General features: G+C 49.9%; 3 protein-coding genes across 6 annotated transcripts in view; all 3 read right to left on the minus strand.

Moving 5' to 3' along the window:
• Positions 1 to 5,662, minus strand: part of Gcn1 (GCN1 activator of EIF2AK4) — a 59,143-nt gene extending 53,481 nt beyond the window's left edge. Inside the window, exons 1-2 of the mRNA XM_051161667.1 lie at positions 5,613 to 5,662; positions 183 to 285 (exon numbers count right to left, since the gene is read on the minus strand). Coding sequence (XP_051017624.1) covers positions 183 to 285; positions 5,613 to 5,630 — 121 coding nt within the window. The 5' untranslated portion in view covers positions 5,631 to 5,662. The remainder of the gene's footprint in view (positions 1 to 182; positions 286 to 5,612) is intronic.
• A 1,816-nt stretch (positions 5,663 to 7,478) lies between these two features.
• Rplp0 (ribosomal protein lateral stalk subunit P0) lies at positions 7,479 to 11,163 on the minus strand. The gene is made up of 5 exons (XM_051161649.1): positions 11,061 to 11,163; positions 9,440 to 9,850; positions 9,171 to 9,356; positions 8,182 to 8,322; positions 7,479 to 7,705 (listed from the first exon to the last, which is right to left on the minus strand). The coding sequence occupies exons 1-5, from the start codon at positions 11,112 to 11,114 to the stop codon at positions 7,547 to 7,549; spliced, it is 951 nt and encodes a 316-aa protein (XP_051017606.1). The 5' UTR covers positions 11,115 to 11,163; the 3' UTR covers positions 7,479 to 7,546.
• Positions 11,164 to 14,801: 3,638 nt separating this feature from the next.
• The window catches only part of Pxn (paxillin), a 49,146-nt gene continuing 46,525 nt past the window's right edge, over positions 14,802 to 17,422 (minus strand). For 2 of the 4 annotated variants that reach the window (XM_051161643.1, XM_051161642.1), the window contains exon 15: positions 14,802 to 16,834. In XM_051161643.1, the coding sequence (XP_051017600.1) occupies positions 16,568 to 16,834 (267 nt within the window). In that variant the 3' untranslated portion in view covers positions 14,802 to 16,567. The remainder of the gene's footprint in view (positions 16,835 to 17,422) is intronic. The other 2 variants (XM_051161645.1, XM_051161644.1) reach the window with 1 other exon arrangement.

Genomic DNA, 17,422 nt, shown 5'->3' on the forward strand with positions numbered 1-17,422 from the left:
AACTATAAATAACTTTGGCACCTATCTGCACTGACCCAAATGATTGAAATGTTTTGAGCACATAAAAAAAAAAAAGGGGGGGGGGGGGGGTGAAGGCAGAAGTTGTTCAGGGGAGAAAGAAGGTGAGAGCGCAAACTGATTTTCAAGAAGACCAACACCACAGACAAGGGGTAGATACACACCTTTCCCAGCAATGCACCTCCCCAGTTCACTGAGAATTTCCCTCCGCTCCTTCACACTAGCTGTTGTCACCTTCACAGCAAAACGTTTTAGCGTCTCGGAAACCTGTGAAGACCAAACCCACAGAAAATTCCATCAGTCAGACGACAAAACAATGAGGGTGTGTATGCGCACAGGGCAGAACGGCCACACTCCTGACAGCTACGGCTGTCATGGGAAGCTGCCGCTGTGCGTTATGGGGTTTAGCAGCATTTCTCAGCTCCACCCACCAGCTACAAGCAGTAGCAGCGCTTTCTCCTCCCACCAATAGCAGCCCTCAGGTTGATAATGAGCCAGTTGGGGTGGTTATGTGCTCCTCATCCGCCCAGCATTTCTAGTTGCCTGGAGTTAATAATTGCGTTTCCCAAGATCACCTGTTTGCCTTGTTTTACTTAATCTTATTAACTGTTCAACTCAAACTCTTGGTTGTGTCTTCATTCCAGAAAACTGTCCTTCCTCCTGAAGAAGGCTCTTTGAGTTTTCTGTACTACTCCAATTTAGCAGGAGATCCTCTATGTGCGTGCGTGCATGCGTGCGTGCATGTGTGCGTGGGTCTGCGAGTGTGTAAGGTAACCATCATCAAGTGCACGAGTGTCTGTGTGAAGAACATCATTTCAGTGTGAAGAGGTTATAGCCTCAGGGCTGGAGAGACGGCTCAGAGGTTAAGCACTGACTGTTCTTCCAAAGGTCCCGAGTTCAGTTCCCAGCAACCGCATGGTGGCGCATACCATCTATAATGAGACCTGGCGCCCTCTTCTGGCCTGCAGGCGCACATGCAGATAGAGTACTGTATAAATAATAAACAAATCTAAAGAGAGAAAAAATTCTAGCCTCATAATCAATTTTGCCAAGACCCAGATTCGTTTTCCTTCAGAATACTGAAGCTATTCTATTTCCCCACTGAGCTCTAACCTTTACCTGTGGGTGTGAAGGCCAAAGCTGTTTTCAGTTTTGGTCCAGTCAGGGGCTCACTACACACTAGGCACACCTCCAACTCTCCTTGTTGGGGTTATAGCAGTGCCTGATTCTGACTTTGATCTTTTGGGAAACACCTGGCTTTTTGAGATAGGGTTTTTCTGTGTAGCCTTGGCTGTCCTGAAACTCAAAGATCCACCTGCCTCTACCTCCTGGATGCTGGGATTACAGGTGTGCACCACGACCTAGCTGACCTGGCTTTTCTTTCTAAAAGATTCTAGATTTTTTTTTAAAGATTCTGAAACCTCATGGTAATATGCTTTGTTGTCATCTATTTTATCCACTGTGCTGAGAACTCTGGTCTAGAAACATATCAACTGGGGGAAAGTTTCTTGAAATATTTTGTTAACCATTTCCTTGAGGGTTGATCCTAGATTAGTGCTTGTGCCCCTGAGTCTTCTGTTTTAGGGTCACTTGTTAAGTCACAAACCCTGGGACAAATGGCTGAGGTGCCTGTCTAACATAACATATGGACCTAGACACCAGGTTCTCCCAGCATCCTTCAGTCCCTACCTGTTACAGGGTATGGCTGACATACTCCGTCCTCTACCAGAAGCCCCCCAACTCTCCAGCCTAGGGGAAGGGCTGCCCTTCCCCTGCTCCTCCCTATATTTCCAGACATTTGGTTACCCACCCTTTTGTATCTCTGTCCTCTTGGCTGAGGCACCTGATCCCCCTCGCTCCCCTCCCTTCTGCCCCTCCCCACATGACTCAAGGTCACGTCCACTCTGGACTCTCCTAGATGCCCGTCTCTGGCCATGCTCTCCCTTTTATCTACAATACATGTTCTCCTCCACCACACCTACGAACAGCCATGTCTTTTCCTTTTTACTTCTTTTTTTCCATTCAGTCGTGGAGAGAAAACTTTCCTGCCAGCTTGGGAAAGCTGGAACTCTGACGGCATCTACAGTCACCCCCACTTCCACGTTAGCTGACGCCATCAACTCCACCTTACAGAGACTCTGCAATGTAAGGCTGGTTCCTGAGTTTCCTAGCTCCTGGACCAGGACTCATTTTCTTCAGTGTTCAAAAATCTGTACCTCAAAGGGCAGTGGTTGCGCCTTTAATCTCAGCGTCAGGAGGCAGAGGCAGGTGAATCTCTGAGTTCAAGGCCAGCCTGGTCTACAGAGGGAGTTCCAGGACAGCCAAGGCTACACAGAGAAACCCTGTCTCGGGGGTGGGGGGAGACTAATAAAAAAGTAAATAATCTTTTTTTTTAATTTTTTATTTATTTTATGTATGTAAGTGTTCTATCTGCATGTTTACCTGCAGGTCAGAAGAAGCCATTAGAGGGTAGAGATGGTTGTGAGCCACCATGTAGTTGCTGGGAATTGAACTCAGGACCTCTGGAAGAGCAGACAGTGCTCTTAACCTCTGAGCCATCTCTCCAGCCCAATAATCTCTATCTCTTATCATCATTTTCTAGCTTCCAAAATCTGCTACTGTTGCCTGTGTTCTCTGTCCCCTCGTCCCTTTGTTGGGTTTACTTTTGCTTCACCGGGGACCAAACGTAAGGCCTCGGACATTTCAGACACATATTCTATCACAGAGCCATGCCCTCAGCCCTGAGGTATCTTGTAGGGGGAGAGGCGCCAGGGATGGGATCTAGGGTCTCATGAATGCTAGGCAAGTGTCCCACCCACAGTCTAGAGAGTGTGTGTGCATGTACATGCGTGTGTGCACATGCACACATGTGTGTCCGAGCGTGTGTTCAGATGCTCATATGCCATGTGTGTGTGCATGTGCCAGTCAGAGGACAACTTTCAAGAATCAGTTCTCTCCTTCCACCAAGGGATACAGGGGCCAAACTCAGGTCATCAGTCTTGCAGCGGCGAGCATTTTTACCCAATAAGGCATCTTGCTAGCCGCATATTATTATTTTTTAATATATTTTACTAATTTATTCATATTAGATCTCAATTGTTATCCCATCCCTTGTATTATTTTTTTAAATCCTTTATTAACCTTAATGAGGTTTAAGAAAATGGGAAAACTATATGCAAATATACTACCCTCTGCCTTCCAATATCATAATAAACTTTTTTTTTGAGACAAGGTCTCACAGAGTAGCCCTGGATGACCTGGAACTTACAGAGATCCTCTTGCCTCTGCCTCCCCAGTGTTGGGACTAAAAAAAGCACATGCCTAGTGGCGCACGCCTTTAATTCCAGCGCTCGGAAGACAGAGGCAGGCAGATCACTACGAGTTCAAGGCCAGCCTGGTCTACAAAAGCAAGTCCAGGACAGGCAGGACTGTTACACAGAGAAACCCTGTCTTGAAAAACCTTTAAAAAAAAAAAAAATGGGGGGGTGGGGGAGGGGCTGGAGAGATGGCTCAGTAGTTAAGAGTGCTGCCTGCTCTTCTAGAGGTCCTGAGTTCAATTCCCAGCAACCACATGGTGGCTCATAACCATCTATAATGTGATCTCATGTCCTCTTCTGCAGATAAAGCACTCATATACAATTAAAAAAAAAAAAAAAAAAAGCATGTGCCACTACAGCAGGTAATAACACGGCATTAAATTCATAGTTATCATTTCTCTCACAAATATGAAAGAACTTTTCATATCTGAAAAAGAAGTCAAGGCTCTTCTTTTCCTTAATCAGAAACTGAAAGACTGGCAATAGCTTGTAATATAGCCCTAGCCTAGCATGCCTGAGGCCCTGGTCTGGATCCCCAGCACGGCAAAGGAAAATGTGAAAAGTTACCCACAGAAAAGCTTGTCAACAACAAAACTGAAGAGGAGAGAGCATACTAGGATCCTTTAGGAGTCACACTGGATGTTAGAAAGATCAGCTGGTAGTGCCTCTCAAGTTCACAGGTGTCTCTGTAGATAGCACTACCCAAGAAAGACTTTTCCAGATGACAGAAATCCTCTCCTAGTCAGGCTGTTACATCAGCCATTAAATTTATGTGGCTACTGAAATGTGCTTAGCGCCATTCAGTGCGGACTAACTTAAGTCTTAAGTTATTTATAATATCTATGGTTGTTTTGCTAACACAGCTAAGAGTAATGGTTCTACTGAATAACACAACTCTAGAGAGAAGATTCTAAACCCATGAGTGTTAGTGTAAAATATCTAGTCCTCTAGAAAGGCCGAGAAACTTCCCTTCTTAGGATTCACTATGACAGATCTAAACAAAGTACCGGATTCTTGTACAAGGAGGCCCTTGCAAAATAGCTTTTGAATGTTCAGGTTAAATGGCTCCTCTTTGGTTGGCCTTGAGGAAGAAACATAAAAGTCAATTAATCTCACCCCAGAGCCCCAAACTGTCTTTTAAACATCAGTCTCTGCTAAGCAGGGTAATGCCGGGACTAGGGAGCCTCAGGCTGAAGGGCTACTAGCTCAACACCAGCTTGATGTACTTCCCCCCCCCTACTTTTTTGTTCGATTGTTTTGTTTATGAGACAGGGTTTCTTTGTGTAGCCCAGGCTGGCCTCTGCATCCCAAGTGCTGGAATTAAAGGCATGTGCCACCACTACCTGGCTTTAATCTACATTCTTTAAAAGTGACTCTGGAGGGTTTGCCAGGCGGTGGTGGCGCACTCGGGAGGCAGAGGCTGGCGGATAGCTGTGAGTTCGAGGCCAGTCTGGTCTACAAAGCGAGTCCAGGACAGCCCAGTCTAACACAGAGAGATCCTGTCTCAAAAATCAAAAAACAAAAACAAAAAGTGAGGGGGTAGGAATAAGGGGGAAAAAGTTTCTTTTAATCTCAACTTCCACTCGGCTACAAAGGAGGCTGAGGTGGAGAACGGGCTATCCTCAGCCCCTCCCTGAAGTGGAATGTACCCCACAGGTGTTAACACTGAAAAGTATCAAGACTTCCCAGGTGAAGACAGTTCTGCGATCTCATGCTGGACCCAGGACCAACAAACCAAGTTCCATGAAGCTCCTTCGACTCTGCCTCACAAAATCTTCCCAACCACCCTATGAAATAGGTGTTATTTCAACACAATTTTGCATAAAAAGTCTGAGCCTTGGAGGGGTGATGTCATTTATCTAATGCTTTAAAGAAATCAACTCCAAACCCATATGGACATAAAGGCTACAATCTAAATGCCGGCTTAGAGTCGGGGGACATGGCATTGCCCCGCGGCTCACCGTCGCGGGGCTCTGGATGGAGAACCGTGGCAGATTCCGAGAGGAAGCTCTGCAACCTCCCGGGCGGGAAGACGCCCACCGGGGCTCCAGCTGCCCGGAAGGCAAGGCGAAACCCCGGACTCCTCGAGCCCAGGGTCGCTCTGCCCGCCCGGGCCGGGCCGAGCCTCGAACCGTGAGGACCCGGCCCCCCGCCGCCTCCTTCTGCGCCCTCCACGGCCGTGAGCCCCGCAGCCTCCGACCGAGCGCTCCCGCCACCGCCGCCCGCCACCCCCGGCCCCGCCGCCCGCCGCGTCGGCCCCGCGGCTGGCCGCCTCACCTGCGTGTCCGCCGCCATCCTGCCGGAGCCCACTCCGGAACCGCTTCCGGAGCGCTTCCGGGTCATAGCGGGGCCCACGCGGCAAGGCGAGGCCTGGCGCCCCCGAGCGGGAGGGCGGCCGCAGCCGGGTCGCGCGCTCGAGCCCCGGGACACAGGCTCGTCTCAGCCCGGCCTCCGGGAAGACGGCCTGCCTCCCCGGCGTCCTGGGGATCCCGGATCCAGCCCCGACACCCCATCGGGCTTCCGGAAACTGAACCCAAAGAACTAGCCTCAAGCCCAGGTTAGGCTCCGGGAGGGATGCAGGGATGCCTGGGGACTTGCTGCGCGGCCCTGCTGGGGACCCGGGTGACGAAGAGCTTCGTGTCTTCGGATTTTTACTCCGGCTCTAGAGTATATTTGAAGAACACGGCATCGCCGGGCGTGGTGGCGCACGCGCTTAATCCCAGCACTCGGGAGGCAGAGGCAGGAGGATCTCTATGAGTTCAAGGCCAGCCTGGTCTACAAAGTGAGTCCAGGACAGCCAAGGCTACACAGAGAAACCCTGTCTCGAAAAACAAAAAACCAAGCAAACAAAAGGGGGGAGCGCTAGAGAGGTGGCTCAGAGGTTAGAACTGTTCTTGCAGAGATCGTGAGTTCAATTCCCACACGGTGGCTCACAACCTTCTATGTGATCTGACGCCCTCTTCTGGCCTGCAGGTGTACATGCAGGCATAACACTGTATACATAATATCTTTAAAAAGAATGTGGTGTGGTGGGCTGGGGGGGCTGGAGAGGTGGCTCAGAGGTTAAGAGCACTGACTGTTCTTCCAAAGGTCCTGAGTTCAATTCCCAGCAACCACATGGTGGCTCACAACCATCTATGAGATCTGGTGCCCTCTTCTGGCCTGCTGGCTCACATGCAGTAGAGTACTGTATAAATAAATCTTTTTAAAAATGTAGTCTCCATGCTACATGTTACATGTTAACCAGTCATCTGTGAGTGAACCACAAAGGGTCATAATACTAAGAGTATTGGCTTTTCATATGGTCCTTGCCTACTTACGTTTCCAGCCACTGTGTTTCTTCAGACAGGGTTACTCTGTGTAGTGCTGGAATGAAGGCCTGCACCACACCCGGGCTCCAGCCAGTTAGGCCTGTGCTTTTTCATTTTTCAGACTTGACACTGAATGACTGCTTGAACTAACATCAAGCTGAGGTAGAGGGCTAGCACAGAATTCTATCAAGCTGAGGTAGAGGCTAGCACAGAATTCTAGCCTTTTCTTCTGTCCACAACTTCTAGTTACTTGTGGATGCACATGAGCTTCAACTTATTTTGGGAGCGCTATAGTTTTTAACATAGCACATTCTACACAGCTCACACGTCAGGCTGGTGTGGTGGTGTGCAGAGGTGCTGGACCCGAGGTACACGCACAGTACCATGATCTCAGGCCTTAAGCACTTGGGCTTGCCCAAGATACTGAGCTGAAACACAGCAATATAAGGTTGAGCAAACACTGGTTTTTGTTTTACAGATAGGGTTTCTGTGTAGCTTGGGCTGTCCTGGAACTCAACTCTTTAGACCAGGTTAGTATTGAACTCAGAGATCCACCTGCCTGTGGAGGGATGGGCCAATACCATCCATTGGTTCTAGAGGTCTCAATTGGATCTCCCAAGGATAAAGTGAACTACTCTAATAAATGCCACTTGGTGGCACACACTTTTAATCCCAGTACCCAGGAGGTACAAAAATCTTTGTCCTAGAGCAGCCATGGCTACAAAATAGACAAGTAGCTTCATTTAGAAACAAGATGATGCCAGCAAAGTTTCTCCCTAGATCCTAAGGTTTTGTTTTCTTTAATTGTACAAAATAAATCCAGACAGACATAAGAGAAGTATGCCTTTATTCCCGTGTTTCTCAAATTAAGCTGGCTGAATTGGTTGCTTTGAGAGGTGATCAGTCAAAGAGACCAAATCCCAGATCCCCATCTGATTCCTCAGACTCTTCCTTGACTTCAGCCTTGGCTGGGGCTGCAGCAGCAGGAGCAGCTGGGGTGGCTGCAGCCACAGGGGCAGCGACCACAAATGCAGATGGATCCGCCAAAAAGGCCTTGACCTTGAAGGAGAGAAAGATATTCACGCGGTCATCCATTATTCTCCCACCCACACCTTTCCTGCTTGGCAGCTCCCCCTCTCACAAGGAATGTCAGGTAGTACAGCTTTCCTGTGTGGAAGTTACCCACACGTGTACCTATTTGGTGGGACACGTGGGCCCAACCATCTTTTAATGTGAGAACACACATCCTTGTGGGCTTAGTGTACTGGGCATGTATTAATGCCTCTGTGGTAGTGCTCACCTAGGAGGGGCCTAGCACTGCTAACAAACCTGGTGGTGTATATACTTGTAATTTAAGCCCCTGGATTAAAGGTTACCCAATTACAGTTTAAGACCAGCTTTGGCCACATGAATCTTTGTCTTGTCTCACAAAATACCTACTGTGTGAAATAATGGCATATGAATGCACTAACTCATCAGAGCACCATCTGTTACTCTGCTAGCAGGCCACTGTGGTCTTGAAAGGACATCTTTACCTTCTCAGCAAGAGGGAAGGTGTAGTCAGTCTCCACAGACAAGGCCAGGACCCTCTTGTACCCATTGATGATAGAGTGTGGCACCGAGGCAACAGTTGGGTAACCAATCTGCAGACAGACACTGGCAACATTTCGGACACCCTACATGGAAATAGACAAGAAATGACATTTTAGCTTACACCCTCAGTCTCAAAGCCCTCACATCAAATGCTCCTGGCAGGGCCAAGGCCCATCAGCCTGTGTTTACCCTGGGTATATCATATAACTTGTTTTGAAAATCTAAGCCATTAACATGGTTACTGATTAACTATTTCCAGATGTGATTCGCCACTGATGAAACTTTTTAAGTAGCGCTACTTGCAGTCCAAGTTAACCCACAGCAGGTACCAGAATTTAGATCCAAGCCTTGTACACATAAAATGGTATCGGTACCACTGCATTAATCTAAACATATCCTCTTGCAGACCTATAAAGGCTGTTACAGTGCAAATCTTCTCAGACATGCTCAGCATGACTGGGGAACAGGCATGGGAGGAGCAGGAAGGGAAGCAACAGAAATATATAAAACTCAAGAAAGTGAATGGGAAAATTAAAATGCCTAATTCTAATACACTGTTTACTCAAATCCAGTCCTTAAAAGCAAAGGTATCCGGCAGTGTTGAGCTCACTCACTAAATTCACTCCAGACTCCCACTACATTTAGCCTCCATGCCACCACAGAAACTTTTTAAAGATCTGTTCCAGTATTTTTATGGTTTGTTTAAGACAGTGTCTCTCTCTCTTCTGTGGATGTGGTTGTCTGGAACTCACCATGTAGACCAGGACGGCCTCAAACTCACAAGACACTGCTGGGATTAAGGATGTGTGCCACATGCCCGGTGTTTATTACAGGCCACAGTAGCCTTTACATCCCAGCACACCCAATTCACTGAGCCCAGTCCCCAAGACTTCCAGTGGATAAATTGAGGATCCTGGCGCATGCTGCATACCTCTAGGAAACGAGAGTGCAGAGTCTGCTCAGTGATGTCAAGCACTTCCGGGTTATAAATGCTGCCATTGTCAAACACCTGCTGGATGATCAGCCCAAAGGAGAAGGGCGAGATGTTGAGCATGTTCAGCAGTGTGGCCTCGCTGGCTCCTACTTTGTCTCCAGTTTTTATCAGCTGCACATCACTCTGAGGAAGAGAACAGCAGTTAGTTACCATTTGGACATGTAGTAGCCCCACAGCCTCACCAACATCCACCCAGGTCTACTCACCAGAATTTCAATGGTGCCTCTGGAGATTTTAGTGGTGATGCCCAAAGCCTGGAAGAACGAGGTCTTCTCAGGCCCCAGACCCGTGTTCTGGGCTGGCACAGTGACCTCACAGGGGGCGATGGCGCCAGCACGGGCAGCCGCAGGCACCTTATTGGCCAGCAGCATGTCCCTAATCTCAGTGAGGTCCTCCTTGGTGAACACAAAGCCCACGTTCCCCCGGATGTGAGGCAGCAGCTTCTCCAGAGCGGGGTTGTTTTCCAGGTGGCCCCTGATGGCCTTGCGCATCATGGTGTTCTTGCCCATCAGCACCACAGCCTTCCCTCGAAGGGACATGCGGATCTGCTGCATCTGTTTGGAGCCCACATTGTCTGCTCCCACAATGAAACATTTTGGGTAATCATCCAAAAGTTGCTACAAAGCCAATCAGAAAGAAATCAAGTTGAGAACAAAAAACAACAACAGAAACCAAACCCTACAACCACTGGTTCCCCAGGCCTTTTCTTTTCTTTTTGGTTTTTCGAGACAAGGTTTCTCTGTGTATCCTTGGCTGGCCTGGACTCCCTTTGTAGACCAGGCTGGACTCGAACTCACAGTGATCCACCTGCCTCTGCCTCCCAAGTGCTGGGATTAAAGGCATGCACCACCTCGCCCAGCTTTTTCCCAGGCCTTTTCTTTAATGCTTACAACACTAAGCTGTGACACTTCTCACAGGAAGGCAGGCACCTGAGCTTAACATGTCATATTTGATCCCAACTTATCTGCTGGCTGTGAGTGGTACTAAGTTCTTGTCACAGCCAAAAATTAACTCATCTGGGTGTGGTGGCACTAACATGTAATGGTAGGTGAGGCTTAATTGCTAACTCCAGGACAACCTGATCTAAATGGGGAAGCCCTGCTTTAAAGAAAATTTAAGTTTTCTGTGAGTTCGAGGCCGTCTACTGAGTTCCAGGACAGCCAGAGCTGTTACAGAGAAACCTTATTTCAAAAAACCAAAAAAATAAAACTTTTAAGTATTATATTTTTAATACTATGAAATACCTGGCTGACTAAAATGAAACTAAACAGACTCAAGGCACAGAAAAATACTACAGAGCTGGTTTGGAATTAAGTGTGAAATATTTACTACTGTACCCAAAGATCGCTGGGTCTAAAAATCATTACAGCAAATAAGTTAAAACATAGGCTAATGCCTATACACCCTAGCGACCTGATTGGAAACGGCCTTAAAGACTCAAGTCACTGTAGCCGGGCGTGGTGGCGCACGCCTTTAATCCCAGCACTCGGGAGACAAGAGGCAGGTGGATCACTGTAGGCAAAGTTACAGAGACACCATCTCGAAAAAAAAAAAAATCCAAACCAAAACAACAACAAAAGACTTTGTCACTGGAAGCCAGCTTGACCAGGTGCCAACGTGCCTCCTTACAGTGAATTCCTCATCTCAGCCCTTTGCACAGACGCCAAGGCTACTACAGGATGAGCCGCCATTCGGCGAGCTAGCCCTCGAGCCTAATATTACGGGATTTCTGCAGCTTGCCTACTTCTGAGCCCGCGCCCAGCAAGGGACCGCCCCAGTAAGAGCCTGGCACGGAAGCGGCTTGTCCACCACCCGCTCCGCACTTACGATGATCTTAAGGAAGTAGTTGGACTTCCAGGTCGCCCTGTCTTCCCTGGGCATCACGGCGGTGCGTCAGGGATTGCCACGCAGGGTTTAAAGACGATGTCACTGGGGAGAAAAGGGCGGCGTGAGCCCGGTCATGCCGACACCAGTCCCCGGCCTGAGGCCCAGGCCAAGCCGGCCACGCGCGAGCCCGAGGCTGCCGCCAACAGCGCAGCAGAGGCCGCGGGCGGGGCGGCCTGGTGCCGTGCCACCTCCGAGCCACCCGCGCCCGCCGCTCCCGACCCGAGTCGCCCATGCTCCCGCCCCCCCCCCCCCCCCCCCCCCCACAGACACGAGCGAGACCCTAACCTCTAATGAGGACGCCTGGAGAGAGAAGGGCCGCACGCCCGCGCGAGCCTTTTATAGGGAGGCCGCGCAGCCGGAGGGCGACGCCCACACCTATTGGCTGGCGCCATCAACCGTCCCGCCTCACTCTATTAACGTAGACAGCCATTGGGTGGTACCGCTGCCACTCCCGCAAGTAGTGTGAGAAAAGACTGCACCCTGTTGCATTCGAGAAGCTCTCCAGGGCCCGCTGCCCTCTGCTGGGCCGGAGCCGCCTCGCAGCGTCACCGAGCCAGTTCAGCAAACTACACAATAAATCCAACTGCTGAGAAACCATAGTTTGTTCTTCTTTTCAAAACCTAAATCCTCGGGCGTGGTGGCACACGCCTTTAATCCCAGCACTCGGGAGGCAGAGGCAAGCGTATTGCTGTGAGTTCGAGGCCAGCCTGGTCTACAAACCGAGTCCAGGACAGCCAGGGCTACAAAATCAAAATCTACATCCTCATCTGCACAAAACTCATCAAAGGTTCCTGTTTTCTCTGAGTAAAGTCCTAAAACAGACTATTTACAACGTCCTTCACGGCTGCTTCCACCCTGCAACCTCGTTTCTTGCTTGCCTACTGAAGTGTTTGTCTCCAGCCTGATCTCTTTGCTGTTTTTCCAGAGTACGCTCTTATTTTAAGGGCACACATTTGCCCAGCTTTTTCATCTTCCTGGAATGGTGCTGGCCAGTACTGGCCAGAGAACCTCACCTCCTCCAAGTCTTGCTGCAAATGCCAATCTACCTGACTGTTGATTTTGAATTTTAAGGGAGGGAGCATAGTCAAACCTCTCTCTCTCCTGCCTCCTCCCTCAGCACTTGGAGCATCTAACGCACTATATAATTTATCAGGCTGTTTGCCAGCCTCTCCCTGCAGGAATGTGAGCCCCATAAAGGCGGAGAGTTTTGCTCTGTGCCTGCCAGACAGGAGGCATGCATTTGTTGAGTGGGTGAACGTAGTGTATGCACCCAGATGACCCAGACCCATAACTTTGTCCTACAACTTCCTGTGCTGTCTTAGGAAGTACTTCCACTTTGTTGACCATCTGCCTTCCCTCTCTGAGATATAAGAGAAAATCAATATACATTAGCTTCTTATATTGTATATGTTGATTCAACACTTCTTTGGGTAATTGGTTTGCTTTGTTTTTAGACACTCTCACTCTGTAGCCTGACCTGGCCTTGCTCTCCTGCCTCAAGCTCCCCAGTAACCACGTACCCCATCACAGTAAGCAGACCACGCTGGCCTCGAACTCACAGAGATCCACCTGCCTCTGTCTGCCAAGTGCTCTGACATATTTTAAATGAATGATCCTAAGACTAATAGGGTCTTGCTTCCTGTCTCCACTGAGCAAGTCAGAATCTCTAGCGAGTGCGTCTAGACCACATGTGACCAACAAACATTCAGTACAACTCATGAGCCCCAATTCTCTCTCTCAAAATGTTCTCTTCCCCTAGAGGCTAGCAAGGGCGGGGCTCAGGGTTCTGATATCCAGTCCAGCCAGTCTGCTGCCGCTTTCGTAGGCATGACACCATCTTTCCACACTGCAATTCCCAAACCCGAGTACAAAGCCCAGGAGCTTCAAAAGCACATGCACTCCCAGCCCCTGGCCAGGGAGAGTCTACTGGACCAGGACCCAGAAATGCACATTTTTTAAAGGTTTTATGTATATTTATGTTTGTGTGTGAGTCTAAGCAAACATATGCCACATGTGTGAGGCTGTCCCAGGAGGTCAGAAGACAATGTCAGGACCCCTATAGCTAGTTACCTGCATTTGGAAGCTGTCAAACATTGACTGGGAACTGAACTCAGGGCCTTTGGAAGAGCAGTACTTGTTCCTAACTGCTGAGCCATCTCTCCAGACCCATGAATAAATAAATACATATATATACATATACACGTGGGGGGGAGGGGAAGATATTGAACCTAGGGCCTTGTCCATGCTAGGCAAGCAGTCTATTGTTTTAGTGCTTCCTGGTGCCTTTGAAGATCAGCCCAGAACTGCTGGAGCCGATGGCTGGTGAGGTTGTTGGCAACAGCTTCCGCACACTCAGCCCTGTGTTGAGCACTTATGTATGTTCCTGACGACACTGTCACCCTCAGTCCTGAGGTGCAATACTTTAAAAAAAAAAAAAGTTTTATTTATTATGTATACAGTGTGCATTAGATCATATAATAGATGGTTGTGAGCCACCATGTGGTTGCTGGGAGTTGAACTCAGGACCTCTGGAAGGGCAGTCAGTGCTCTTAACCACTCTCCAGGCCCCTGGGTGCAATGCTTTATCCATGAGAAAACTCCCTGAGATGTTAAATCATCCGAGGATTTCAGAAGTAGGATCTAGAAAGGACCTCAAAGCCCATGGGCCTCCCTGGCTACACAGTCAAATCCAAACTCTATAACTGTCTTTCTCTAAACACACTTTTCGAAGTCACACACGATTATGGTACATTTACAAAGACACCTGGCCCTGACAATGTCGATACCATCTCTAATTGTGGTATACCAATCTAACGCCAGACCATGAAGCCATTAAAAATTATGTAAATCTGCTGGGCATGGTGGCACAGGCCTGTAATCCCAGCACTCGGGAGGCGGAGGCAGGCAGATCAATTTGAGTTCAAGGCCAGCCTGTTCTACAAAGTGAGTCTAGGACAGCCAAGGCTACACAGAGAAACCCTGTCTTGAAATACAAAAACAAACAAAAAGATGCAAATCTCTATCCAGTGGCATGGGAAAAGTATCCACAAAGCATTACTGAGAAAGCCCCAGTCAAACTCATTTCTGTAAGGATGAAAAGCGAGGCTTGGAGAAAGAAACCAAGTCATTATCTCAGTGGGTATCAAAGGCCACAGTGAGAGTTAACATCCAGACCAGCACTTACCATGCTGCCTGGAAACCTACTCTAAAGGACAGGGAGACGGTGAAGCCACAGCCTGTGCGGGGATCTGATGGGACAAAGCATGCATATCTGTGCATGGCCACAAGGGGCCAGCAGAGGCTGACTGGCAGCAGGAAGTGTGTGGCATTCCACAGGGAAGTGACCAGACTGAGGTGTTCTCTGGGACCTGGTGATTTCCAGTCTCCTTTCTCCAGGGTCAGTGAGTGGAAGGCCACCCACAGGCCCACACAGAGACACTCGGTGACCCCGCAGGGCAGCCTTACAGGAGGATCTGACCGGTGGGCCCTTGGCTAGGCAAGTAAAGCTTATGCTGGACACAGCAGGACGCATGGCCACAGGCCCGCTCCCATGGATGCAGCAGCAGGACCCCTGGCCCGCTCCCGGGATCCCATTCTCTGGCTCTGGGGCCTTCAGGAATGGAACATCAGTGACTTGCTTTCTCTGTATGATGTAGTGACCAGATGAAACTTCTAAGAAGTGACACCAGCACGGGTGAAAATAATGGCAAACTTTATTGGCATGAATCACAGGAATTGAAATGGAAAAGCCAGGTTAGAAGTTTACAGGAGAAAAAAAAAATCAAATGATCACATATCCATTGACTGAGAGAATGGCCCTCCAGACACCCTAGTCTCCTTTTGGAGAGGGGCCTGGAGCAGGCCACTGTAAACAGAGCAGTAAGGCCTGTGGGTGGAAGTGCCGATGTCAGACCTCTGGAGCGCCCAAGCTGACCTTCCTACACCTGGGCTGCTACTAGCCCAGCCCTCACTAAGGAGCTTTTTGGGGACCCATCACACTAGGCCTTTACTAGGAAGCTGTGTAATGTCAGGGTCCCCTGCCTCTGGGTCCAGGCACCTTTTTCCCAGCCTTTTCCAAGCTGGCTGCTCCTGTTTCATCCTTTGGAGTAGGAGCTGTGCGGCTTCCATTGCTAACAGGATCTTGTCCCTCTTCCCCCAGAGCCTACCAGGCTCCCTTGGACCAACCTGGGGCATTCTTCCCAGACTCCTCCCTCCCCAAGCATGACTCCCACCTGTGAAAGGAAGCAACCTTTGCCACAGTTGCCAGGAAGTCTGAGGAAGAGATGCGCCCAGTAGAACGGAGACCAGAGACCCTTTATGGTCTTCCTGGTCAAAGTCAGACACCAGCTTTCCTGAGAAGGCAGAGAAAGCCCCAGAGAAGCAATGAGGCAACTGAGAAGTGGCCGGTGGGTTCTCCTGCTGCTGAGAGGCTCATGGGGAGAAGGGGCTGGCTCCTGTTGGCTTACTTAGGACGCAGACCCCAAATGTGTCCTTTCCCAACTGCTTCCCTTGGGAACAAGACACACGAGGTTCAAAATCCCAGGTCCAAAAGGGCCGAACACCCTCAGACAAGTTCTTAATGAAGAGCCTGTTGGCCTGGGCAGTAGGGAGGGGCTTGAAAATACAGCAGTTTAAAAACAGTCCTGGGGAACTGTGAGGTTACAGAAGGGGCCAGAGCTGCTCCCAATTCACTTGTGCTAAGAAATAAAATACGATACAAAAATTGTTTCCATCCCAAGCCCTCAGTACAAAACAAAGTCCATGCCAAAACCAAGGCCACTGGCAGGACTATGGGCAGTGGACAAAGACAAGAATACAAAAGGGGTGTTCTTTAAATCTCTTCAAAATTATCTTGTAGAGAGAAGTAAAAGCAACTTGAGCAATACAAAGTTGAACCTTGCTTTAGAAACCTATCAAAATCAGTACAGTGTTGAGGCACGGGTGACCCTCCGCACCCCACGCCGGCCCCCAGAGATGGAGACTGTGTCCATATAAAACAGTATTGCTGGAGGAGCCTTTCTCGGAGACCCGGGGCAGGTATAACTGGGGCAATCGCCCAGATACCTGGTGGAACCCAAGTGCCTCTGGCGGCCTGTGGCTGAGTTTATGCTGGCATTGTCTAGAGGGGGCCCAGGGTCCCCAACACACTAGCGTAATTCAGTTGGAGGAAGGATAAAAAGAGCCCGAGCTGAGCCACTCCGCCCTCCCCTCTGACCCCACTGCTGAACGGTGAGTGAGTGTGAGAGGTTCCACCTCTGGTGATGAGGTGCACAGAGCCCAGCAGGGCCCTAGGAGGGGAAGGAGGCCCCTTTAGCTCTGGTAGGGGCGAGACACAGGCAGGACCTCCACGGTGCCTGTGCTACACCTGCTGAGGACGAGGTTCCAGTTTCTGTTGGATTGTCACCCCTGGGTCACAGGAGCAGCGGGCTGGCGCGGGCCGGAGCGGCCTAGCAGAAGAGCTTGAGGAAGCAGCTCTGGCAGTAAGGCTTGTCGTTCTGCTCCTTGAAGGTGCCCTTGTTGAGCTGCTTGAGGCAAAAGGCACAGACGAAGTGCTCGGGGTGGAACTTCTTGGCCATGGCCGTGATGCAGCGGCCGGTGATGGGCTTCTGGCAACCGGAGCACAGGGAGCCGCGCCGCTCGTGGTAGTGAACCTCACAATAGGGCTGCCCGTCGTGCTCAAAGAAGCTGCCATTGACAAAAGGCGTGAAGCATTCCTGCCAGGCAGAAGAGGAGGGCCTCAGGAGCCGTCCTGGGTGGTGCCCAAAGGACTGTCACCCTTGTAAAGAGCCTCTGAGCCAGGCTAAATGCTTACTTCTCCCCCGAAGGAAGAACAGGTATGTAAGTGATCTGACCTAGCCATGGTCACCACTTCCAGAGGACTGAGGTCTGGATTTAAGCAGGAAGCCAGAAAGTTGTTGCCAAAAACAATTTAAGGGGGCAGGGGTGGAGGGGGGTGAGCCTAAATCCGCATCCTGGATTTCCATTTGGAGACTAGCGTGCACACGCAGTATGGAAGGCTCAGCCTGCAGTCAGTGCTCCCTGCAGTCAGCGCTCCCTGAGCCCACAGAGGAGCCTGAAAGCACTGTCCACTTCTATGGATTGGATCGGCTCATTTGATTCTCAGGCACATGCTCTGTAGGCCTGGTCCTGAGCCGCCACACTCTAGTGTGGAGCACCTCTACCTTGCTCCTTGTCTCAACCCTGGTTTAGGACCTTTGGGACCTGAAGAAGTGCACACACGCTCCGCCCCTGCCCACTCTCCGAGAGACCCTCCTCACATTGCCTGCTCCCAGCCCCTCCAG

The sequence above is a fragment of the Acomys russatus genome, chromosome 19 (assembly GCF_903995435.1).
Source record: "Acomys russatus chromosome 19, mAcoRus1.1, whole genome shotgun sequence".
Classification (NCBI taxonomy): domain Eukaryota; kingdom Metazoa; phylum Chordata; class Mammalia; order Rodentia; family Muridae; genus Acomys; species Acomys russatus.